This window comes from Leptidea sinapis, chromosome 11, assembly GCF_905404315.1.
Source record: "Leptidea sinapis chromosome 11, ilLepSina1.1, whole genome shotgun sequence".
Taxonomy (NCBI): Eukaryota; Metazoa; Arthropoda; class Insecta; order Lepidoptera; family Pieridae; genus Leptidea; species Leptidea sinapis.
In genome coordinates, this window is record NC_066275.1 from 11,392,187 (window position 1) to 11,419,933 (window position 27,747).

Below are 27,747 nucleotides of genomic sequence, written 5' to 3' on the forward strand. Positions count from 1 at the left end.
GCAATTATTTTTATACTTTTTAGTGCATAATATATTTATTGTTTGGTAAGGTTTGAAGTCGGTTTTTTTCTTTACTTTTTGTATGATTTAATTACCAATGTACAATTTTTACACTTTTTCAGTTTTAATAACCATAATTCACAGGTTTAGGTCAACGGGAAATACCTTATTAATTTTGATTCCCATGAGTATATTTGGACACTAGTCCAAATATTCTTCTTTGCGGCATAATCGGCCGTATCTTCTTTATAAGTTTCATTTTTCACAGCTTCAAGAGACAGTGACTTGGGTATTTCAACATGCGTTCACAGATAAAAATTCTTGACAGACAGATGCAGGGACGGATAACAAAAATATCCTATACGTTCAATGTACTAATGTACTCGGCTTAATCGAGTTAGTAAGTCTTTTGTGGGTCGGTGTATATGCTCTTACAACAAGATTCCAGAAAATGTCCAAAACAAATGAAATTCAAAAGAATTGATAAAAAACGTTTGTGTTAATATAACATAAATAACTTTCTTAATGATACCACAGATTGGGAATAAAGCGACTGCCTTCTGGCTATTAAATAATAAGTTAAATTGTACGATATTACTCTGTAACCATATTTTTTATGAAAAAAAAAGCCCACTGAGTTTGTTGCGCCTGTTCTTCTGAGGTCCGAAGGTCTGAGGTATACTTTTTGGAGTGGATGGGTGGTAGTTCTTGACTTTCAATAAGTGATATCATATCCTATCTATATATATAAAAATGAATTGCTGTTCGTTAGTCTCGCTAAAACTCGAGAACGGCTGGACCTATTTGCCTAATTTTGGTCTTGAATTATTTGTGGAAGTCCAGAGAAGGTTTAAAAGATAAATAAACATGAAAATGCTCGAAATTAAATAGAAACAACAATATTGTTTGTCCTTTAAAGTGTCAAGCGTCGTTCAGAAATCAAATTGAAAGAATAGTTTAAAATGAATAACTAATTAGAATCTTTATAGATATAAAGATTCAGAGAAAGATTTCTCAGGAGGTAAAAATCAAACTTAATTTTGGCTACCTATAGTTGTTAGATTTAATGTACGATTTAATATTTGGTAGGCCTGAGAATCAGTCGTCATCCATTTTTATATACCCCAAAAATTTTAACTATTATTTTTTTCTTATTTTAGTTTGCTGGGTCAGCTAGTTTTGAATAAAAATATTTTAATTTTAAATGGAAATATAAAGGCTCCGTTTTTCTTTTGAAGCACGGAACTCTAAAAATGGGAGATCCCTGCGCTAATATCCCTGCGCAAATTATTGATGATATATATACTTAATACATAAAATATGCTTTATTATTTTGATAACCGATGCAAAGCGATGGGCAGACCACTAGTGTTTAACCATCTTATTCATAATAGTCTGCTGACTTAAAGCATTGTTAATTTTCACTCTGTCTTCTTCTATTGACCTAAGTCAGAATGAGAAACACTCCTTAGCGGCTGTTTAAAGTTAGCGGACCATTATGAATAAGGGGGTAAGCATTTATTTATCAATAATAATATTTTCAACTATAGCTATTAACCCTAAGCCTGCTGTTTTATGGGTATTGTGCACAGAATAATAATGTACACTGCAAGGGAAACAAAAAGCACCGGATGACTGTCATGAGCATTACGAAGTAATTCTTAGCTTAATCACGTCACAAAGGGGACTGTGTTCCCAGAATTATTTAATGCGGGCCCAGGATTCCAGTGTCAAGTGATTCATTATTCAGTTGCTGTCCAAAATTGTGAGTGAAGACAGTGAGTGTTGTCTTACTTGTGCTTGAATTAATAATAAAATATCATTTGGAAAAATGAAGGTTAGTTGCTATTTTCTAATTAATACATACGTATTCCTACTAATGTAAGTGGAGCCAACTCTATGGGATTTTTAACGCATTAATTTTCTTTTATTTTTAACCGATTTCAAAAAGGAGGAGGTTATCAATTCGATCACCGATTACTCTATGATTTATGATCCGATTTACGTAATTTTTCTTTAGTTCGATTCAGAATATATGCCATTTGGTCCTATAAAAGTTTTAACAAAGTTTGGCACAGTATTATATGAAAATTTTTGTTTACCTCGATGACATATATTTTTTTGTGTAACCGACTTAAAACCTATCAATAGGTAGCACATATAAATAATAGTATATTATTAATATTAAAGGTAAAGGTGTATTAAATTAATTTTTAGAACTTTTAAGTTTTTTAAATTGGTTTTTTTTAAACGTAATTTTTTTTATCTTAGTCAAATAAAGTAACTCTCCATTAAGTACACTTTATTTAAATTTTTTAACATATATTTTTACATAAGTACATATTTTTGACGTATTAACTTAAGCTACGATTTCGTAGGTGAGAAAATCATTGGATTTGTTCTATTTCTTTAATTATAAGATAACTATTTAGTATAGTTACAAGTAAGTTGTTAAAGTGAAACACCAGCGCGGCGTTAGGAATTCTTTATCTGCTGTCCTGTTCTTAAAAAACTTCGGTATATAAATATTTTGATTTATCTCGTCAAGATTTACTGGAATATAGCCGGAATGCCATTAAAGGAATAAATCAAAGAATAAAGAAGATTTGTACTGATACTATTTAATACCTATCTAATTTAAAACGACATTGCCTCTGTGTGGTTCGGTAAAATTGCGTTCCTCAGGGAATGGTTATCATTACCTACATCCATACCAAACATAAGCTCGATATCTACGCGTAAAAGGGTTTCTAGATCGCATCTACGAACAAATCTTCGATCGATCTATTTGGTAGCTTCGCTAGACGCTAACATCAAATCTTAAGTCGATCGATCTATTTGGTAGCTTCGCTAGACGCTAACATCAAATCTATAAGACACACGTAAACTTCTGTGATTTTAATTAGTTTTCTATTATAAAATTACGAACGTATTAAATATTAACATGAACGATTAGTGAGTACAATTATTAATTAACAATAAGTGAAAAAATTAAGTGTATTTTAATTTTTTTATTAATAAAGATAAGAATATAAGAAAAGAAACAAAAGCCACTTGATCTCAGATTTCGTATTGACAGACGCCTTTTTTAATACTTACATGCATTAGTGTTTCGTGAGTTTATAATATAGTTCTGAAGAAATAAATTTATATTAATATTTTGCTGAATTGTGTAATAAATGTTTGAGATGTTTAAATTATCCTACATCGTTCCATGTTGGGCCTAAAACTGAGTGAAATTAGCATTCGAAATGTAATGAAATTTGACATTTTTTGTATAGTTCTATTTTTCATAACTCTAACACGATAATTCGGATCGTCACTGATACGAGAATGGATTAGGTAAGGCTGCCAACGTGTTGGAGTTAATCATTTGATTTTATTTATTTATTCAATGAATAAAATTATCTTAATATATATAATAATAAATACATACTCGCAAAACCTCTAAAGTTTATGTGCGAGCGGTAATTACAATAACTGTTTTAATTACTTAAGACTTAATATAACATACCTATAGTAGTATTATTAAAAATATACATCATAGGTATTCCTGGTTATTAGCTTCTAGATAGTATTTTTTTTTGCAGATATATATCTATGAGATCATTAGGTAGGTAATGTATTTAATATCCTAGGTAATACATAGTTACAGGTTCTTTTACCATATACATTGTTATATTATGATATAGGTATGAAAACTTCTATACATTTGACTTCTTAGTCAACTGTATCTAATCTCAAAGAGGGTAAATACAGAGTAGGTACCTACTTACAGATTAATTAAAAAAGTGTATCAGCTATTTAAAGTTTAAACATAGGACAAATGCGAGTCGGACGTGCCCACCGAGGTGGCACATATTATTAGGTGCCTATATTCATTTAAAAAGGGAAAAGGTTTTACTTTCATTCTTCGTCATAAATCGAAAAATATAATACAAAAATAAGCGGTTTTAGCTTGTGCCAATGAAGCCCAGAATTTCATGCAATATCCCACATGACATGGTTAACTCATTTAAAATTTAGACCCGCGCCGTTCCTTACATAAAGACAATGACGTTCTATATACATATTATATAGAGGCCAGTGGGAGGCTCCTTTGCACAGGATGCCGGCTAGATTATGGGTACCACAACGGAGCCTGTTTCTGCCGTGAAGCAGTTATGTGTAAGCATTACTGTGTTTCGGTCTGAAAGGCGCCGTAGCTAGTGAAATTACTGGGCAAATGAGCCTTATGTCTCAAGGTGACGAGCGCAGTTGTAGTGCCGCTCAAAATCTTTGGGTATTCCAATAATCTTGAGCGCACTGCATTGTAATGGGCATGGCGTATCAATTACCACGAGCTGAACGTCCTGTTCGTCTCGTCCCTTATTTTCATAAAAAAAACGTCATTGCATAAAGACCCTGCTTATTTTACAGATTTAATTAGTAATGTATAGTTTTCAGACTTTTCCCTGTACTTGTAGCATGATATTACTTGCCAAATTTCATAGTTGTAGGTCAACGGAAAATTCCCTACAAATTTTCATTCCCTTCAGTGTCCAAGTATACGTTTTTTGCGACATAAACGGCCATATCTTTTTTTATGTTAATTTAGAAGTATGACTCAGAGCTTCAAGAGACTGTAGGTAGACTTGACTATATCGCTTTAGTTTCAACTCGATACCTCTACGCGTTCCCGAGATAAAGGGTCTTGACAGACAGACAGATGGGCGGTCGGACGACAAACTGATCCGTTTTTTCCTTTTGAGGTACGGAACCCGAAAAATGCGTTAAGTCCAATATGTCCAATGATAAACTAATATTCAATTGGATTTTATAATTTATATAATTTTGATTTACCCACTGATACTAAGGACTTATAATGTATGGGTTAGTTTTTTCAATGATAGTAGGGTGATATTCATTGCAATTGGAAGAGCTACTTTACGTCAATAGACGGACATAAGTGGGAGTACATGATGGCACTTCGTACAACTCAACCCACATTACTTAAAATATTTTTAGGAGATTATAGAATGTTTACATACATACACTCACTCCTTTTTTTCCGTCGGAATAAGCAGAGGTAACAGAATTCATTACTCTTTTAATACATGCTGGTTTCGGGTGCCCGAAGCCTTCCATTTTTCAAATCGTCCCCACTTTGTCGACGAATATCTTGCGATGTCTTCCGCGATCGTCTTCTTATATATTTGCTTCGTCATTTCTTCTTCACTCATTCGCTCCACGTGTTCAAACCATTTCAGGATTACTTTCTCAATCTTACGTTACACTAGATTCTAAATTGCATTGGGGAGAGAGATTAATATTGATATTGAGAAATTGTCATCTAAATTAAGTTTGGCTTCCTACGTCGTTTGGAAGATGAGGCAACTATCGGATATAGCAACGGCTAGACTGGTATATTTTGCGTACTTCCACAGGATGACAAAGAAGTTTAGAGTACGGTACCATGCATATCGCGAGTCTCTGCGACCCTGTAACATCCACTGACGTATTTTTAATTACTTACGTAATTTTCTTTTTTGCGCTTCTGCGCACTTGTGAACATTTTATGACTATTTATAGATGCTGTTTGTAAGTTTGCGTAAAAAAAATCCATGTCCATAAAAGAAAATATGATCTGATAAGTTATACATCTCAAAACGACATAAGATGTAATCTAATGTCAACCTTAACAACATCGCTCTGCGCCCGTACGCGCTCTGCGAGCGTAGGTACTTAGACTTTGCTAAAACTTTACTTACGTTAAACTTAGCCGAGTGTAAAACGCGAACTTAACTTTAACGTATTGGGCCATCCTAGATTAAGCTCAGTATAATCTCACGACGTGTCAAATAACTATAAAAACGTAATCAATGATTATGCTATTTATCATCAGCTCAACGTCCTGCTCGTCTCGTCCCTTATTTTCATAAAAATAAAATAAATTAGGATATCATCTCCACTATCTGGATATGTGGCGGTCCGCACTGTGAAGTGCGGTTTTCAAGGAGCTTTCTTCCACGTACTACAAAGTTATGGAATGAGCTTCCTTGTACGGTGTTTCCGGGACGATACGACCTAACCTTACCCTACATTCAAAAAAGCGCGTACACCTTCCTTAAAGGCCGGCAACGCTCCTGTGATTCCTTTGATGTTGCAAGAGAATGCGGGCGGCTTATCACTTAACATCAGGTGACCCGTACGTTCGTTTGTTCTCCTTTTCCATTAAGAAAAAATTACACATATATTGCACGTCTCATTAGGGAAGAGTGAGGTAGTACTCTACTCTCGAGATGTCAAAAAAAACAGTTGCTCGAAATAGAAATTGTTTTTTTTTTTTTATTTATATCGTACAGACAGGTTAATAGCAGTGCACTTACATCAAGTCAAATAATGTGTGATGTTAATAAAATATATTTGATTATATTATATTTTTTCTGGACGTTTATGTGTCTGTGTTTATATGGGTATGTGGCATTGAAATTGGTCGAAAAAATTATCCTAGCGGAATATCTTTTTTTATTATCTAAAGTGCCACGGACTTTCTCAATTAATATGAGCGATCAATTCCCCGTCGTTTGTTATAAAGCGGAAAGATTTGATTGATTTTTTGTATGCATTAAAGCTCCGAAACTACTGAACCGATTTGAAAAATTATTTCACTTATTGGAATTGCTGTATTATCCCCGGTTGACATAGGCTAAATTATTATATTTTCATTGAAATTAGGTATCCCTAAAACTCCATGTAATCCATAATGTTACACAAGGTGTAAAAAAATACCTAAAATACTTACCAAATGCTATCGCATTGATGATATTAATAAAATAATGTACAACGACTTAGCAGAACAAATAAATATTTACAAAAATTGTCGCAACCGCATGTTATAAGTGTTTTTATATTAATAAATTTAATTAAAATGTCGCTACTACGTGCTCAGTCCTGTATGTACGGGGATGAAGTCGCGGGGTATCAGCTAGTTAGTTACAAATAAATAGTAACTAGGTAAAAACAACAAAAAATTACGCTCCTTAAAGATTTTTTTTTTAAACTATTATTTGCAGTGTTGAATTAAAACTTCTCTTTGATATTCGAAAATTTCCTAATATTAGATAAATCGGTTAAAGATAATGGTTGAAATTTAAAATTATCATCAAATCCTGCCTCATAGACGACATATTATGAAAATTATTAAAGTTAACAAAAATCTTATTTTGCAAATTGAAAAATGAAATAATTTTATTTAATAAACTAGCTGACCCGGCAAACGTTGTTTTGCCATATAAAGTATAATTCACGCGAAAGTTTTATAAGTAATAAAATATTGCCTATATTATATTATTATTAGCCTGTACATCATTTTGTTCTATTGTTAATAGTTTTTGCAGCGCACGCAAAAGTAGGTTTTCGATTTTACACCTTGTGTTACAAAATAGCAATTTTATTACAGATCCCTAATTTTGAAAAAAAAAACATAGCCAACAACACTGAAAGAATCATTCAAATCGGACCAGTAGTACCAGAGATTGGCGCGTTCAAACAAACAAACAAACAAACACTGCAGCTTTATAATATTAGTATAGATGTATTTTCATCGGTCCTCGATAAATCTACGAAGTTTGAACGAAATCTGGCCGTTTAAAGTGGGTCAAAATCGCGCCCAAATGAGTCGGTTACAAAAAAATACAGACAGGAAAGCAAGCGTGCCCTTTTTTTGTACCTACTGTGACGTCGTTAAAAATGCCAGTGCATCGAGCCTTACGTTTAGCCACTCACCTGATCATTAATTGACGTTTTCAGTACATCAATAGTCGGTATTGCTTATTACTAAAATCGGCAATAAAAGCGTCAAAGGAAGAGCATTGCTCCGCTTTTTGTCGTATTTTTGACACGCGAAGTACATACACTCGCGCCATCTATTTGGATCCATGTCTGTGCAAAAAACATACATACAAGTGAAGCTACCGCTGCATTCTTGGTGGGCTTCACTTCAATCCGCCATTTTCTGAACCAGTTACCTAGTTCATCGACGGCGGCTTGAAGCACTTTAATGTTCTTGCTCAAGGTTGAGCGGTTGGAGCCAAAGTAGAGTGCCGTGTCGTCAGCGTACTGAGCGAGCTGGACACTCGGAAACTTGGGAATGTCGCTCGTGAAGAGCGAAAAAAGAGTGGGAGAGAGGACTGAACTCTTGGCACGCCAGACCTGATGGGTCTGGGTGAGGAGGATAGGGTGCCCTCGACTCGATATCGGAAACGTGTGAAAACTAAGATACGGCTGTGCATTTTTTTGTATACATCTCTTCCCTCCTCATATACTTTTATATATCCCTCATCTTAAAATATCGTGGAAAATAAGTTTATAATGCGTGCACTGTTAGATTTTTCAAACTTTCCTTAACATTTTAACTATAGCCTCATTTTTATCCTATTCAGGTGTTCGCGATCCTGACTGCCACGTTATTGTTCTCCATCGCCGCAAGCGCACCTCAAATGTCAGATCTCCAGTTAGAGAGGACCCTAGCTGATCGGAGCTCGATGCAAAGACACATAAGATGCGCTTTAGGGGAAGGACCGTGTGATGCCGTCGGAAAACGTCTTAGAAGTAAGCATTAATAGACTTTATACTCGTATGCCATACTAATATCGGCATTATTATAGTGGCGTAATAACATACAAATAACAGGTCTGGGAAAAGGTCTTTTCACATATAGTATAGATAAACTATTAATAAATTAATTTTTTTTAAAGACAATAAGGGACACGACGAGCAGGACGTTCAGTTGATGGTAATTGATACACCCTGCCCATTACAATGCATTGCCGCTCAGGATTCTTGATAAAATTCAAAAATTCTGAGTGGCACTACAATTGCGCTCGTCTTCTTGAGACGTACGATGTTAAGTCTCGTTTGTTCAATACTTTCACAAGCTAAGGCGCCCTTCTGACCTATACACAATTATATTTACACATTACTGCTTCACGGCAGAAATAGGCACCGTTGTGGTATCCATAATCTAGCCGGCATCCTGTGCAAAGGAGTCTCTCACAGGGAAACGGGCTGTACCGTTTATTTATATCTGGATGATTTTGATTCGAAAAAAGCTCGTACACTTTTCTAAAAGGCTGGCACCGCTCCTGTTTAATCTCTAGTCGGCGGTGATCACTTAACATAATGTAACTTTATATAATTTCCGTTTACCGCCTCTGGGGTACCATCTTGTAACAGTTTTTATATTTTCCTCTAGTCATGTGCCCTGCCCATCTCCATAGCTAACATACACTTAACATAGATCCGTACGCTCTTCGTCAATAAAAAAACTACCTACTTATTTAAATCTCAGTCTAAAAGTACCCGACATCCAATCAACAAAGAGTAAATATTAAATTAAACAAATTATTTCAGCTTTAGCGCCGCTAGTCTTACGAGGCGCTTGTCCTCAATGTTCAGCGCAAGAAACAAAACAGATTCGTCGCACTCTGGCCTTCGTTCAGAGAAACTATCCATGGGAATGGAGTAAGATTGTTAGACAACACGGCTGACTCATTATTCTCTGCAATAATCGCTGATCTATCACGCGAACTAACAAAAAAAGATTGGCACAATATTGACAGTAACTACCTACAACCGAAACATCAATTATAATCGACCAATGGACAATCAGCGAAAAAACTTAAACTTTGTAATGACAGATTAGTTTTCAACTTTCAAATTATTATTAGTTTCAATGTTAATAATAACAGTTTAGTTTAGTTTACCTACAGCAGCAATTATATAATTTTTTTTAATATTTTTAATACCAATGATATGTCATTTGATTAAATATGATGTTAAATATAGTATATATCTTTAGTCAAGATCTATCAGCTAACCAAAATGTGCCCATGTTGCTTATATGATGCGCGCAAATATATCTTCATCAGCATATATTTAGAATTCTCGCAACTCAGGTCTTCTACCATAAAAAGTTGTGAGATCCAATGTTTATGACATGGATAAGTCTGTCAATTTATTTAGTCCCTACATAAGTCCCTTCTGTCTTAAGTTATTACATAATTATTGTAGTAATTTTTGATACTATAAGCCTTCTATTTAGTAATAATATAACATTAAAATTGTAATTTTGCGCCTGTTTGATGGCATAATAAAATAAATAATTAATTAGCAATCCTAACAACATCTTATAGTGACCATATCAATATTAAAAGTATTTTATGTTTTAAATAAATAGATTGAGTTGGCCATCGCACTAAACAATCTAATTATATATAATATGTATTACTTGTCAGATAAATTGTGTTTTTAATAAAAATAAAGATAGGTACACCGTGTTTTCATATACTTACAACAGATACAACAGGATCTTAAATTTGCATATTGGTGATGCGACTTACAAAGTTTTCACTTCTATCTGGTAACTAATAAGAAGATAAATCTTGGATTTCATATTTATCAGAATTTTACAGTGAAATTTATGTTAAAACTATAAAACCATAAAATATAAATAAAAAATTGTACAATATGTAATTGTTAAGAAAATTAGTAAAATTAAAAGTAATTATGTACAAGGTAGTTAAAATTATGACATTGATCAACTTATATTAATAAATTAGATTATAATAACATTTTGTTTTATTCTTAGAATAATATTATTATGTTTTACTTCGGTGCCAGCTCACGTAACGTTTGTATGCAAGCAGTGTTCGTAGAGGGGATTGTTAAGTAAGAGGTTACGGAATAAGCGGGGCCAACATTCTCTCTTGAAGCACGAACTTAATTGAACGCACCAGCGCCTTGCGAATTTCTCGTGTATCAGTTTAAATCCGACGACAGAAATCGAAAAGTAAAAGTGAATTGCTGTAACACACAGGATGCAGGTAAGCCTGACTTAATTTTAATTATACGTATCTCTACCTGCCCGTTATTTGGTCCGTTTAAAGGGCAAAATTGTTTAAAATGAAGGTTGTTATTTAATATTTCTTTACCGCCTTCGAGTTTCATTGTCACCGAAAATGTTAAGCTTGTTTAACATGTTTTATTCTACATTGTTACATTCCCTGTATGAATATTTATTTGTATGTATATTATTTCAATTAGGTTTTAGTATGAATATTAATGGTTTCATTCGGAAACGATTTGGCAGACAACATTTACATATTAATTTATTTATGCAATAATATATAGTTGTGACCTAACCTTATTGTGTTATTTAGTTATGTCACACAACGAGTTGGTTTGTTACAGGAAAAATAAAACTTCCTCCTCAATAAATAAACCCTCCTTCTTGCGCAGTGGCAAGTGAATACTTAAAACCATTTTTAAAAAACCACAGTCTGTCTGAGTTGTTAAAATATGTTTAGTACCGAAAACAATGTTTTTATAATTTGATTGAATTTGACAAAGTTAGTATGTTTATGACACAACCCGGTGGCTATAACGCGGCTGGATTATTTAAAAAAAATACTCCTATATATTAGAGGTACCATGACATAAAGGCGGGAGTAGTTGTCTCGAGTTTTTCTTAAAAGACTCGAACTGGTTTAGCCCGAAGAGAGTTACATCTCCGAAAGTGATGGCTTAATCTCACTCAATACCCGTAAAATATGCTCGTTTGACCTCCTGTTCCATTAAAAATGTTTACACTTTTGAACTAGACATTTATATATTAAACGGGATCTAGCATCGTAATTTTGACCACCTTCAGATGGACACGTTTCCAACACCAATGACAGAACAATATTTTCATAATTCGGCCTTGTATGCTAACCAGGATAATTTGCTTTGCGGTTTACAAAGTAGCTAATATATTGTACACAAAGATCTTATTCTGTGTTGCATAATATTTGATGCTATTTCGTAAACAAAAGAGAATAGTTAAAAAAAAACAATAAAACAATAGCCGAAACGGGGCTGATTCTGAGCAATCTAGAATGATAATTCATAATTACCTATTATTCGAGTTAAAACTGGCACACAACACCATTCTCACGTTGTTTTCGCATAAACCTAAAACATAAACATAATAAAAAAAAATGATAATTTAAACATATTCTATAATCATAAACAGTTATGAAATAAAAAAAAACACTACGTTATAATATATCATTGTAATTTGGGTTCAAGCTAGGGTTGCCAATTTTTTCTGGAAGGTATAGAGCAGGTATGTGTTTTCGGAGAGAGTTAATAAAGAGTTACAGATTAATAAAAATAAGTATTATTTATTTAAATGACTTAATTTTTTTTTATTATGTTTGCCGTGACTGATTTGATTAGCTTCTTTCAAAAATATATTTGTAACTGCTACCAGAAAGAAGAGAAATAAAATAAAATATAAGTAGTAAAATATTTTGTATTTTGGCATATTCTAATAATGTTATAGATTACAAAGTCAAAATTACTTCTACATGAGAGTACAATATTCTATTTTAGAGTACGCTTGGCAACCCTAGTTCAAGCAGAAATAATCGTAAATGATTGCCGTGTGTGACCATAAACCTCGACCACTAATTCAGATTCAAAGCGATTTATTGTTACTTACAGTTTACAATACTTACTGCGGACTTTTTTTTTTAATGTAAATAAGGGTCAAGACGAGCAGGACGTTCAGCTGATGGCGATGGATACGCCCTGCATTACAATGCAGTGCCATTCAGGATTCATGAAAAACCCAAAAATTCTGAGCGGCACTACAATAGCGCTCGTCACCTTTAGACATACTATGTTAAGTCTCATTTGCCCAGTAATTTCAATAACTACGGCGCCCTTCAGGCCGAAACAAAGTAATGTTTGCACATTACTGCTTCACGGCAGAAATAGGCGCCGTTGCGGGACATATAATCTAGCCGGCATCCTTTGGATAGGAACCTTCCACTGGTAAAGACACAGTCATTTGATAAAACTGGTCTGGAAAGTTTTCACACAGTTCACTAGAATGTTATGTTATCGCGGTTCGATGGTTGGCTGGTTGCTCGAGCTCAACGAAACTGCACCGGGGTTTTCCCGATCATGATTATATTGCGAATATCGGAATATTTCTCAAGTTAATTAATTAGTTTTGAAATGATAATATTGAGGTTGCTTATATCATTTTTTTCTAAACTGAATAGTTTGCGCGAGAGGCACTTCCAAAGAGGTTAAATGTGTCGTCGTCCCCGTCCCCCCCCCAAACATCCACCGGAAATTGGTTTTAATTTGATATAGTAAGTAGTTTTTTTTATATGTCATAAATCGTTTATCCTAACTTGCTGCTACGGAACCCTTTATGGGCGAGACCAAAAAGTCCGATATAACAAAAATCTTTGTTGTATAGGAACTCAAGGCAAGTCGTTTTGGGTGTGGTGATGTATATGTTGTCTCTTTCAATACAAGATGAATTATAAAACATATATATCAAGGGTGAATATTCTTTTTTGAAGGTACTCATGTCATAATGAGGACCAGGAAACACCATAGAAGGAAGTTCTTTCTAAAGTTTAACTGTTGGAAAAAGGTACCTTGAGGACCTCACTGTGAATAAATGTTTTACATGCCTTTGCACGGGATGCCGGCTAGATTATAGATACCACAACGGCGCCTATTTCTGCCGTGCAGCAGTAATGTGTAAGCATTACTGTGTTTCGGTCTGAACGGCGCCGTAACTAGTGGAATTACTGGCCAAATGAGACTTAACATCTTATGTCTCAAGGTGACGAGCGCAATTGTAGTGCCGTTCATAATTTTTGAGGTTTTTCAACAATCCTGAGCGGCTGTCAGGGCGTATCAATTACCATCAATTGAACGTCCTGCGCGTCTTGTATCTTAATTTCATTAAAAAAAATATGACCTACAAATGACAAATAATTTTTAGAAAACTTGATGTATTAACAACTAACAAAAGAATAAGTTCATTATCCTGCATATCCGGACTCAAGGATAAAGCTTGCGATAAAAGATCTCTCACAATAAACAATAAACTGGTTATCTGGCGACTAAAATATCTCCAAACATATCTGAACTTGGCTTGACACAAAAAGAAACCATAGACAATATTCTAGAGAGGAAATAATTGTAAATGGCTTCTTATGTAATTTATTCAAACAAATCTTATATCAATATTTACAATACTATGATTAAGTACATTAAATTAAAATTATTAGTACGGAGAAGTGTTCCAAGAATACTGGCAGCATTTTCACGTTGGATAGATAGGCTGATCATTAATTATACGTCTAGAATCTAGATAGACTACGACAGCTGTGAAAACGTCGAAAAAAATTGTGTTTAGGACTAACCTCTATTTAGAGCAATTCAGGCATACTAAGACATAGTATTTTTGTTACTATTAAGGACTCTACCCACTACAACGTATCATACTATGACCGTGCTATGAAAGTGTCAGGCAAAAAAATATTCTCTGTATTAAAAAGTATGAGACCATGAGACCGTAGCATGCCATGCACGGAGCGGCAAGTATTGTCGGCGAGAATATTTTGCCGGTGGCGATACGCTCTGTGCATGACACGCGACGTTGCCACACCGGTGCGGCGGCGAAATGGTGAGCACTCGCGTTATAACCGCGTAAGATGGCCGTTATAAACGCGTTGCGAATCAGGTGAATTACTACAAACGCGTCAACAGCGCACAGGGACCGCTCGGATATGGCACTCGGATGATACGAAGATGATATGCGGACCCTCCCATCACTAAATCGTTACGCACGGGCTTGTCACGCGGATGATAATAAGATGATATGCTGACGCTCCGGTCATTAAAGCATATACATACGACTTTGATACGTAATTGATACGCTCTAGTGGGCATGGTAGAGCGTATCGTGTTACTTGTCGTGTCTGATACGTTCATAGCACGGTCATGGTATGATACGTTGTAGTGGGTAGAGTCCTTAAGTGTTAACGCGGACGACGACGCGGACAACAGCTAGTTACTTCATACACTGCAACCGCCATGACTTCGAAAACAAAATGGCGCTCTGTAAAAAAACGGCCGCATAAATTATGATGCTAATATTCTTTTTTGCGCTCTTGACACAAAAATTGCCATTATTCAATGATGTAAAAAAGTTTTTACTATAATCATAATCTTGTACCGGGCAGTGTAATTGTTTAGATTATCTGTATTTGACTTTTATTTACCTTATGCGGAACGTTTTTGTTATAAACGTTTAAATTTATTTATAGATACACGGCTGAGACTTTATGATAAATGTGGTACCATTACCTACTTTATATTATAAATGTGAATGTAAGTTTTTTTGTTACGCTTTTACGACGGAGCAACTGAATTTGATACAGCGATATACTAGAGCTTGGAGAAGGATATACATTTTATCCGGGGAAATAACCATGGTTCCCGCGGGATTTATGAAAAACTGAAGTTAACTTCGATGAGCTATAACTATACCAATAGTAGGTTTAGTTCGCCATAGAAATTTTCCTCGAAATAAGATTCATGTAAAATGTTGGGAATGGGAACGAAAACGGGAACCAGAACTGAGACATGAGATATTTTTTTTTTATGGAATAGGAGGACAAACGAGCGTATTTAACCTGGTGTTAAGTGATCACCGCCGCCCACATTCTCTTGCAACACCAGAGGAATTACAAGAGCGTTGCCGGCCTTTAAGGAAGGTGTACGCGCTTTTTTTGAAGGTACCCATGTCGTATTGTCCCGGAAACACCGCACAAGGAAGCTCATTCCATAGCTTTGTAGTACGAGGGAGAAAGCTCCTTGAAAACCGCACTGTAGAGGACCGCCACACATCCAGATGGTGAGGATGAAATCCTAACTTGTGGCGTGTCGTGCGAAGGTGGAATTCGGCGGCAGGAATCAGGTTAAACAGCTCTTCGGAACACTCCCCGTGATAGATGCGGTAGAAGACACACAATGAAGCGACGTCTCTACGCAACGCCAAGAGATCCAGCCGTTCACAGAGCACTGAGTCCCCGACAATTCGAGCTGCTCTACGTTGCACGCGGTCAAATGGATCGAGCAGATACTGGGGTGCGCCAGACCAGAGATGACAGCAATACTCCATGTGTGGTCGGACCTGCGCTTTGTAGAGCGCTAGAATGTGGGCCGGCTTGAAGTATTGCCGTGCTCTATTGATGACGCCCAGCTTCTTCGAAGCCAATTTGGCTTTGCACTCCAGATGGCCACGGAATTGGCAATCGCTCGAGACCCAGTAATCTGATACTAGGCGCGGCTTTAAGAGAAGTGTTCTCGAAGAGCGGTGATACGACAAATTGGGTTTTTTTAGTGGTAAACGCGCAAACTTGAGTCTTCTGGGGGTTAAATTGGACAAGGTTCAATTTACCCCATTCTGCGACCTTCTCGAGAGAGGACTCGATAGAAGACACAAGTTTCTCCCGGCACTAGTCGACGATTTCCCGAGAGAGACCTGCATGGCCCGTGTATACGGCATCATCAGTGCTGTCGTCCGCATAGCAATGTATGTTGGAGGTGTCCAACATATCATTGATATGCAGAAGAAACAGCGTAGGAGATAGCACACAGCCTTGGGGCACTCCAGCATTCACGGGCTTCGGGTTCGAGCAATATCGCTCACGGGAAGCCCAAATGATGGAAGTTTTGAGAGGAGAGCCTTGTGCCATACACGATCAAAGGCCTTCGCTATATCCAGGCTAACTGCCAGGCCTTCCCCCTTGCTTTCAATAGCCACCGCCCATCTATGTGTTAGGTACACCAGAAGATCACCTGCCGACCGTCCATGGCGAAAGCCGTACTGTCGGTCGTTGATCAACTGGTGACCCTCTAGGTATACTAAAAGCTGGCGGCTAATTATGCTCTCCATGATTTTAGAGAGCAGGGAGGTGATAGCAATAGGCCTGTAGTTCGCCGGATCCGAACTGTCTCCTTTTTTTGGATCATCTTCATTAGATTATCTTTAGATAATCTTCAATTCTAAACTTGCTTATTATTTTTAAAAACTCTTTATCTACTCGGACTAAGTTTCGGGCATCATTTTTTTTTTTTTTTTATGGAATAGGAGGACAAACGAGCGTACGGGTCACCAGGTGTTAAGTGATCACCGCCGCCCACATTCTCTTGCAACACCAGAGGAATCACAAGAGCGTTGCCGGCCTTTAAGGAAGGTGTACGCGCTTTTTTTGAAGGTACCCATGTCGTATCGTCCCCGAAACACCGCACAAGGAAGCTCATTCCACAGCTTTGTAGTACGAGGGAGAAAGCTTCTTGAAAACCGCACTGTGGAGGACCGCCACACATCCAGATGGTGGGGATGATATCCTAACTTGTGGCGTGTCGTGCGATGGTGAAATTCGGCGGCAGGAATCAGGTTAAACAGCTCTTCGGAACACTCCCCGTGATAAATGCGGTAGAAGACACACAATGAAGCGACGTCTCTACGCAACGCCAAGTGATCCAGCCGTTGACAGAGCACTGAGTCCCCGACAATTCGAGCTGCTCAAATGGATCGAGCAGATACTGGGGTGCACCAGACCAGAGATGACAGCAATACTCCATGTGTGGCCGGACCTGCGCTTTGTAGAGCGCTAGAATGTGGGCCGGCTTGAAGTATTGCCGTGCTCTATTGATGACGCCCAGCTTCTTCGAAGCCAATTTGGCTTTGCCCTCCAGATGGCCACGGAATTGGCAATCGCTCGAGATTTCGAGACCCAGTATTCCGATACTAGGCGCGGCTTTAAGAGAAGTGTTCTCGAAGAGCGGTGATACGACAAATGGGGTTTTTTTTTAGTGGTAAACGCGCAAACTTGAGTCTTGTCATGAGTCATGTCTTGAATCATATAGTATATTATACTAGCTGACATGGCAAATGTTGTTTTGCCATATAAATTATATGTGTAAACCTTCCTTGAGCTTCAACGAATCTATTACAAAAGATTTTATTGAGATCGGTCGAATAGTTTAGGAGTTATTAGGGAAAATACAAACATACAATCTCTTTTATATATATAGATTGTTACAGAGCGTACTAACATTAATACTTGTTTAATCGTCGTGTTTTTACTAATTTATATCACTATGTTGACAAAAATATAAAGATTGTGAGAAGAAGGATTAAATTAAAAAGCTTCCTACGGAAATCACTGACTCACTCGCCATCCACACGAACATTATTATAATTAATACAAGAGGTACCCTACCTCTTTGTCTTTGTTGTAAAAAAGACCGGCAAAGCATCAAAGAGGATGTAAATACTACATAATAAGTGGCGGGACTGCCTACGTAAAAATTAGTTTAGTATGAAACGTGCCTTCATCTATACATCTATACATATAAATAAAAATGGAGTGTCCGTTTGTTATATTGAAATAACCGTTTTTTACTACATGTATATGAATAAATATACGGTACATACACCAAAATATTTTTTTTAGCATTTTTGTCTGTCTGTCTGCCTGTTTGTTCCGGCTAATCTCTGAAATGGCTGGACCGATTTTGAGGGGACTTTAATTGGCAGGTAGCTAATGTAATAAGGAGTAACTTAGGCTACGTTTAGTTTAGAAAAAGTCTTTTATTTTAGAAAAATAAAGTAATGTTGCAATGTCTAAGAAACGATGTTCGAAACGAAATTCAATCACGAAAGTTAAACTGGAATAATTATAATATATATAAATAAAGTAAAAATGGTGTGTGTAGAAGAAGAAGTAATTTAATAAATGGTATCAAATTATTATTTTTCATGGAAAAAGGAGGACAAACGCACCCACATTCCCTGGCAACACCAGAGGAATCACAGGAGCGTTAAGCTTTAAGGTGTACGCGCTTTTTTTGAAGGTACCCATTTCGTATCGTACCGGAAGTACATTCCACAGCTTTGTAGTACGTGGATGGAGGACCACATCCATCTGGATAAAGATATCACCACCATCTGGTGGTGATATCCTTTTTTGTGGCGGGTCGTCCGAAGGTGGTTAAATCGTACATAAAATCTACCAACTATAGGTAGCTAAAATTATGTTTATTATACTTCCTGAGAAAGACAGAAAGATATAAAGATTCTAATTAGTTATTCATTTTAAACTATTCTTTCAATTTGATTTCTGATCGACGCGGGACACGTCAAAGGAAATACCAATATTGTTGTTTTTATCTAATTCCGAGCATTTTTATATTTATTCCTTTTTAACCTTCTCTGGAGTTCCACGAATAATTCAAGACCAAAATTAGCCAAATCGGTCCAGCCGTTCTCGAGTTTTAGCGAGACTAACGAACAGCAATTCATTTTTATACATATAGACAGATTAAATAAAATGTCCTATAATAATATTGACACTTAGTAAATCTATGTCCACTTCTATAATATTTTAATCTCGAAAAATATTTATATTAGGTGTACCTACTAGTGAACATGTATGTGTAATAATTGGTCCTACGTACCATGTTACGATTAGCTATCCAAACATTACGTTTCTAATCACGTCTCTTACAGACTAACAATGAGGATATTATAAAATATCACGGACGCTGGCCTCTTTCAAAGCCACGTAACCATAACAGAAGTACATATAACACTCTTTTTAATTTGTGTAGCAATAAAAGAATCATTATCCATACAAATGGATTTAAGTACATATAGATTTTAATGCACTGAATGAAGCTTCGTACAGTGCCATACAATCTAAAAGATTATGATGTTCAGTTTCTTGGAAGGAATAGATCTGGGGAGACGCTGTATAACATAAACGAACAAAGATTACGATGGACTCGGAAATGTGTGCAATTTCTGGGGAGAGTTTAATTATCCTGTCGGTCCATCGAAAATAAACAAATTTTAATAATACGTAATTAATAAACAAGCTTGTATGCAATTTAGACATTTATTTTAAAGTTTTATAATTTATTTTCTCGTTTCTTCCTTTTTTACTTGCGCAATAAAAAAATTAAAAGTTTCAAAAATTTGATATAAGTTTATACGTAAGAATCTATTCTATCTATTTATTTATTAAGAATATTTTCTAATCTTGTCCTACTCTGTGATATAAGCTTTTTTTTAAATATGTATTTGTAGTCTTCTCAGCACTTTCATTACATCCCCATACCATGGGAGTTTATGTAAAGTGACTTACTTTTTGAGCTCTCACGTTAGGAGCCTTGAATGCACTAAGTAGATGATTAAAGCCATCCCAGCATTAAATTTTGGACCGATAAAGAAGTCCTTCTTGCATAAATCCAGGCCCAATCTATCATAAAATATATTGTCATCGAAACTAAGGCAACAAATGAGAATGAAATGTCTTAGGATGTAAACGCGTAAATCAAAATTAAATAAAAAAAAAAAAAAATTGTCACGATACTGTTGACAGTTCGACGCCTTGGATCTAAATCTGAAAAGCGAGTATCCTCAAACATTGTAACGCCTTTTGTTTGTCTTTTTATTAATTATGAGCCTCCGAGCTTCCCATTTATCTGTTGGTTTACTGCACGCTGTAAGGTTTCGTTTGAAAACATATTTGTAGCGGAGATGTCGACCGCCGGAACTATGTATTTCACTGGAAAGCTCCAGTAGAATACGCACTTCGGTAGACTGCAGCCAGCCATCTAGTAATAAGATGTTAAGTTAGATGCACGATAAAAAAGAAAACTTTGAAATTGGACAACACTTCCAATTAATATAAACAATAATAATAATAATTTACAATATTTATACCTAATAACAACGAATTTTATTGGCGGAGCATTGTCGTTGATTTTAGTGGCGGGTACATATCTCTCACAATCAAATAGGTCCTATTTATTATATATACTTTTTACTATTTCTCTTCCGTGGATGGATTAAATTACAGCAGCACCGCTTTCCGGGAAAAATTTACGAGAAAATTAAATAACGCCTTGTGTTTTTTAAACAGCAACGTTTTACTCATTAACATTGCTTACTTTGCTTATACCTGTTGATTTTTATGTGAAGTTTTATTAGGACGGGATATTATAATAATATTTATCGTTGTTGAAAGTTGGCAAATATCGCATTATGTAAAAGAAGAATAAGATCTTAGAATCTTAGATTAAGGATTGGTCTTCGCTGCGCTCCAACTTCTCTAATTCTCGTTTTCGCAAACATGCGTAAATGTTATTTTACACATTTAAATAGTACCTAGGTATATTAAAAATGAAAATATGTAAATTAGCTTTTAAAATTTAGTTTTGTAGGTGCTAGTTTTTGACTTAGCTGTAAGTTGTCTGAAAAGAATTAAATACTATTTCTATGTAAAATTTGTAAAAATAAAGAAATACCTGACATACACCCCTGAAATAACTGACTCAATATGTTTTGGCATGACAATTTTATCAAAAAGATGTAGAAAGACAAGGATAAAAATTAATATATATTTATTACAAACTTTCGGTTGATTTTTTAGATCACTTAACCAAGAAACATTGCTAAGAAAAGGTACCATGGTGTTGTTTGATATAATATCAACTTTCAATCAAAAATAATATTTTAAACATAGCGTTATTGGCCGAGGTTATTGCACGCAATACCACAGAACCAAAGAGTATAATAATATATAGGGAACACAGAACACTATTGCTCTAAGTTCTAAAGAGCGCAATACTCATAATATTATAATTTATAGGCCTGCCACACACTCGATGAAGTTGTGTGGCAACATTACTCGTCGATCGTCATGCCAAACATAATTCTCCCGCTCCAATTTTGTAGATTTCTGAGCGCGAGTCAAAGGACCGGCAGAAAGCTCCGTAGCGTCGTCCAGTGTGTGGACAGAGACGGCAACACCGCGATAGTGCTAGCATATTGTTGCGGGCCCAATAGATTCTAGCTAATGAATGTTGTCCCTGAAAAACAGCGGCAATTTCAAAAAATCTTCTACTGTTAACATTGGATATAAACTGAATAAACGAAGTTGACACTGTTAACTTTGTATTAATTTTTTTAATACCAAAAAATTGTTATATAAATTTTATTAACAATTAAATCTTATCAAACCAAAGATCGAGAATTTGTATACTTTACCTTCGTATACATGGTTGAAGGTTTATGTTTGAAATATATCTCGTTTAGAAGCCGCTTAACTTAACTTCCAGGGTTCTAAGAAGATGATCTCATAAGACACTGTACTTACTTTTTAAGTTTCGTCAGCCATAACTTAGCATTGTAAAAGATTTAAATGCACAATCGGCAAAATTTTCCTCCGGCGTCATATGCATACGCTGGATCCAAAACTCGCAAATGAAAACTACTTGATTTTCTGTTCAAACTACCATGACATAGAGTTTCAAAAACAAAACATACCGTCTTCCATATTATGACTAGTGACCCAAAGTCGGCTTCAATCGTCAAAATTAAATATAGCCTTTTTTATTACGTATCAGAAATAGTTTTTATCAGCGCACGACCAATATGGTATAATATAGATTTGTAGATATACACTGAATAAACGAAGTTGATACTGTTAATTTTGTATTTCATACCAAATAGGCTAAATTTATGATTTCTTTATTTGATAAACCTCATGTAAATAAGGCAGCGAACATCTAATTATTTTTTGAGTTCTTTAAAAAAACTTATCATCATGATATAAGTTTAGATAACTAAATAATTTATTTACACTCAGTTACCTTCTATTACAGATCGTTCGAGTTATATTTATCTGCGTCGTAGCAACATCCTGTCTCGCTGAAACAATAAGACCTCAAGTCTCCGACACCGCGTTGGACGATGCTCTCAACGACAAGAGATTCATACAAAGACAATTGAAATGTGCCCTTGGTGAAGCACCATGTGATCCTGTTGGGAAAAGACTCAAAAGTAAGCATTATTTTCTGCTTGTTATCTCGAAATATAACAAATAAATGCCATCAGTGATAGAAATTGCTAGAACATTTCCTGCCGATATACCTACTATATATATAAATATACCTTCTTATGTTATTTTATTTGAATAGCAAAGATTTGCTTAAATTGGATTCGCAGCAAGATATTATCTATCTATGGCTGCTGTTTTCTTCAAACTAAACTGGTTGTCTTAAAATAAACAACATAATATGCAACTCTTATCCGTCCTGTAGATCCGTTCAAAAATGTGACAATTAATTACTAAAATAATCTTACACGCAAAAATGTATCTAGAGGTATATTATGTAACTTTAATAACAACATCGTTTATTTATTGAAGTAGGCGTTATTTTGCGGAAATCCATAATTATCCAAATGATTTGAGTTTTCTTTAGTGTTAATTCCGCCAATATTTGTCCCAAGACATCGAGAGTCTCGTGCCAGATTTTGGCGACTCAACATGTCCTGTGGATGCCTCGTGTAGAGGCGAAACACGTGTCGAATTGTTTAAAGACAAATATTGGAAGAACTAACACTAAAGAAAACTCAAATCATTTGGATAACATCATCATCATCATTCGGAAGACGTCCACTGCTGGACAAAGGACAAACAAACCAAAGTTACTGACATAGTCCAAATAATTGCGAAACTGAAGTGGCACTGGGCAGGGCATATAGTCCGACGGACAGATGGCCGTTGGAGCAGTAAAGTACTCAAATGGCGACCACGTACCGGAAGACGCAGTATTGGTAAGCCCCCCACAAGATGGACCGACTATCCGGTCAAGATCGCCGGAATACTTTTGATGAGGGCAGCCCAGGACCAATCGTCGTGGAAATTCCCGTGCTGTGTTTACGTCAGCAGTAGACAGATCACTTGAATTGTGTGACCATCATGTTCACGAAGTATCCCTACACAAACAATGAGTTAAACTCTAAAGGTTAATGCATCCAATATACGATAATTTATATTTATACAGTTTATTCTTTATCATGAAATAATTTATATTATTAAAACACGGCTCATATATTGGATGCAGCACCTACAAACTCTTAGTTAATATATTGTATATTGCCATTGTAAAATACTTTATTTGATTGAAAAGAGTGGCCGTTGAGTTTCTAAAATGTTCTTCTCACGAGCTCAACTATTTACGAACATTTGGTAAATTCAGTAATTTAAAAGAAATATTTATAGTGACTATTCAAATGAGCTTATTTTAAGCATGATTAAATAAAGTTTATTTGACTTTGACTTTGACTGAGATTGTAGTCTAGTCCATTGTTGCGTAGAGATTATAATTTACCCAAATCAAATTCAGATATTTTTATTCAAAATAGGATGTAACATCACTTATTGAAAGTCAAAAACTACCACCTATTCCAAAACGAATGCCTCAGACCTGAGAAGAATGGGCGCAACAAACTCAGCGGGCTTATCATCAAAAAAATATGTTTACAAAGTAATATTGTACTATTAAACTTTTTATATAACCGCCTGAGGGCGGTCGCTGCATTCCCAATCTGTGGTATCAATAAGAAAGTCATTTGTGTTATAGTTATCTTTACCACAAAAATGTTTATTAACAATTATTCTTTTGAATAACGTAATACTTTTGTTTTGAAAAATTTCTGTTATAATAATAACACTACACATTTTGTTATTTATTTGATGTTTTGATTACAGCATTAGCGCCACTAGTTCTGCGTGGTGCCTGCCCACAGTGCACTCCTCAAGAAACAAAACAGATCCAAAGAACGCTATCATATGTACAGAGAAATTTCCCACAACAATGGGCAAAAATTGTCAAGCAATATGCTGGTTAAAAACCATATATTATATACAAATACATATATCAATAAGATAATAGAAATAAGATTATGAATTATTATGTTAAAGTGATTTTGATCCGCAAATAATTTTGTACCTAGTCGTAAGACAAAACGACAACGAAAAAAATCAAGAATTGCTATAGATTATTTATATATTACACATTGGAATTCACACTGAAAGAAGACTCATTTGAATAATTTTTGATTTCCGCAAAATAACGCCTAATTCAATAAATTTTCTATTATTATTATTAACAATAATGTTTATTTAAAATTACATAATTAAACTTTAGATTCTAGTGTAATTCTTGTATAAAGATTAATGAATACTTCCAGTTTTTTTTATAAGATACTAGCTGACCCGACAGACGTTCTGTATATAAAATTAAGTTTATTTTTTACCTCCTGAGAAAGATAGAAAGGTATAAATTCTAGTAAGTTATTCATTTTAAACTATTATTTCAATTTGATTTCTGAACGACGTGGGACACATCAAATGAAAAACAATATTGTTATTTTTATTTAATTCCGTGCATTTTCATATTTTTTCAGCTTTTAAACCTTCTCTGGACTTCCACGAATAATTCAAGACCAAAATTAGCCAAATCGGTCTAGCCGTTCTCGAGTTTTAGCGAGACTAACGAACAGCAATTCATTTTTATATATATAGATAGATTATATTATTGATATATATATATATATATATATATGAAACATCTGAAGTTTACTACAATAGAGAGTAGTATAGTCTTTGCTACCTACGCTTGTACACGGAATATAACAATAATAATTTATAACCAATTACGTTCTTTATAATACGCCTTTATTATACGCCTTCTTTATAAAAAGCCTGGGGAGCGCTAGGTGGTGCGATAGAAAGAGACGACATGCGGCAATCGACTTCAAACCAAATCCATAATATGAAGCCGTTTTTTAATCCAGTAAGCTAGTGCTTGCCACTTTAATATCGATAAATAAAAAAGTGTGAATATAAGAAATAATGAAACGTGCTGTTGGGTTAAATTAATATAGCTCTTGATCCGGGAGCCCACTTCATACAAAATTGACATAAATCTGCCGATGTATCTTGACGTGAAAGGACAGACAAGTATACTATAACATTCTGTAATATTAAGATTGTATGTATAGATTATAGGGATAAAGTCTTTATTTACTTGTGTAACTGGAGATATGTAATATATTCTTTTTTTAATATTATGTTTGGTCTACGTTACGCTCAACAGTTTATTTTGGTGTACCTATGTGAAGAATGCAATAAGTAGGTACCAAATATTACTCACCGGTTTGCGTGTCTACTCGAAGAATCGGACTGAGACAGACGAATTAGCCCACAACAATGTCGGACAGCAATACAATATAAATAGATTAAATAAATATGAAGCGATCACAATGTCATATATTTTTATTATAATATTATTTCTTGAAATCTGTAGCTGACTGTTAATAAATTTTCTACTTTTATTTGGTTTTTTATTTAGACATAAGTACATAAATTATCGCGGTTGGAGATGAAATGCACTGAATAATATACTTTATAATATTATAATGCAAAGAAAGAACCTTCGTATTGTTTTTTAAAATGTCACGTCGTCGCAAGGAGTCGTTTGTTCCACGGGCAGCGTAACGTCGTCCCACAGAGGTCCCTACGGTACGACAGCTGGAGCAAGAATGAATTTAAGTGGTCTTCTCTCGCCGCGTCCGTTAGGTGCGCTGGGAGAATGCTGTTCGGGGCTTTTCACCGCCTGCAGCAGTTCACTAGCTCCCTGGTGTATTCGACTTGGGGTTGTTGGGGTAGCGGATGCTCCCCTTTGTGGTCTTCCATCTTTTGGAGTTGAGGTAGCGCCTGTTCCCTTGACGTGTAATCGAGTATCGACACTAGGGCCATATTTATAGGGCGCACGTGTACGAGTTTTCGATTAAGTATTGATTACTACAATTGCAATGAAACAAATAATTCCATGTTTTTAAACAATAATTCCTCACCCCAATATAATCAAATGATAATTTATGAACTAATTTTAGGGTAAAATTATTAAACTTAACTATGCTCGTTTGTATAATAGGTGTGCTCTAGTATTCTATTTAGTAGAAACGCGCAATAGGCTTATGGAAAGTGAAAAACCAGCACACATGAATATAGTCGGCGTGGTTAAAAGATGGCAAGTTGCGAGAATAGCAGTTGGCAACTGCTCATTTAAATATTATTTTGGGATCGACCTTTTTCGTATACTGAATATAACATGATAGCTGTTTCACAACAATAACGCCAATTGGCTCATTAACAAAGAAATATTGATTTTTATCTCAAATGAATGTGAATGGTTATCTTCAATAAACCACTTTGTCAGTGGTTCCCAATTATAAGCATTGCATTACTACACGTAAAATAATAACTACGCTTGGAGTGAACGCTGTGCGAGATTAGAGAGCGCCAATCTGGACAGGATATAAGTTAGATTGGTATACTTACGGTATTTTCAAAATCTAAGAGGCCTGTAACACTTTTGTAATTCTTGTGCTACTATTCTTTGTCCATTTAGTGTACGCTCGTGTGTCCTCCGCTTCCTTAAAATAAATACCTGAATTATTTTAGAATATATCTTAATATATATAAATTACGTGACACGTTGTTTGTCCGCGATGGACTCCTAAACTAATGAACGGATTTAAATGGGGATTACTGCATGGAGTGCTGTTTACACCAACTTGAGAGATAGGATACTTTTTATTTTGATTTGGGACCCATAATTATTTTATTTTCAATATTTGTTTTGTAAGGACATATTTTCTATGAGAGAATTTAGTGACGCACGATTTGACAGTTCCACTGTGAAACAATTTCTTGATGTTTTGAAATATTATTGGCAAATTCGTATAAAACAGTATTTTTTTTATTATCTACAGAACAACGTACGTCGGGTCAGCTAGTATTATATAAAATTGTGTTTGAGTGTTGCAATGACGATCAATACTTATGGACATATGTATACATGTATATCATTCGCAGTGTCATAGCGGAACGGCAAAGGTGTACTTAAAGACAATGTAAGCACACTTTTCTCCTTAGTCGTGTGTCAACTGTGTGTCAGTCAACAAGCCTTGTATGC

At 35.3% G+C, this 27,747-nt stretch overlaps 1 protein-coding gene across 1 annotated transcript; it reads left to right on the forward strand.

Moving 5' to 3' along the window:
• Positions 1-1,684: 1,684 nt before the first annotated feature.
• Positions 1,685-26,101, forward strand: LOC126966898 (uncharacterized). Its single transcript, XM_050811188.1, has 5 exons — positions 1,685-1,837; positions 8,424-8,592; positions 9,394-9,512; positions 22,582-22,759; positions 24,474-26,101. The coding sequence occupies exons 1-5, from the start codon at positions 1,832-1,834 to the stop codon at positions 24,611-24,613; spliced, it is 612 nt and encodes a 203-aa protein (XP_050667145.1). The 5' UTR covers positions 1,685-1,831; the 3' UTR covers positions 24,614-26,101.
• The last annotated feature ends 1,646 nt before the right edge of the window (positions 26,102-27,747 follow it).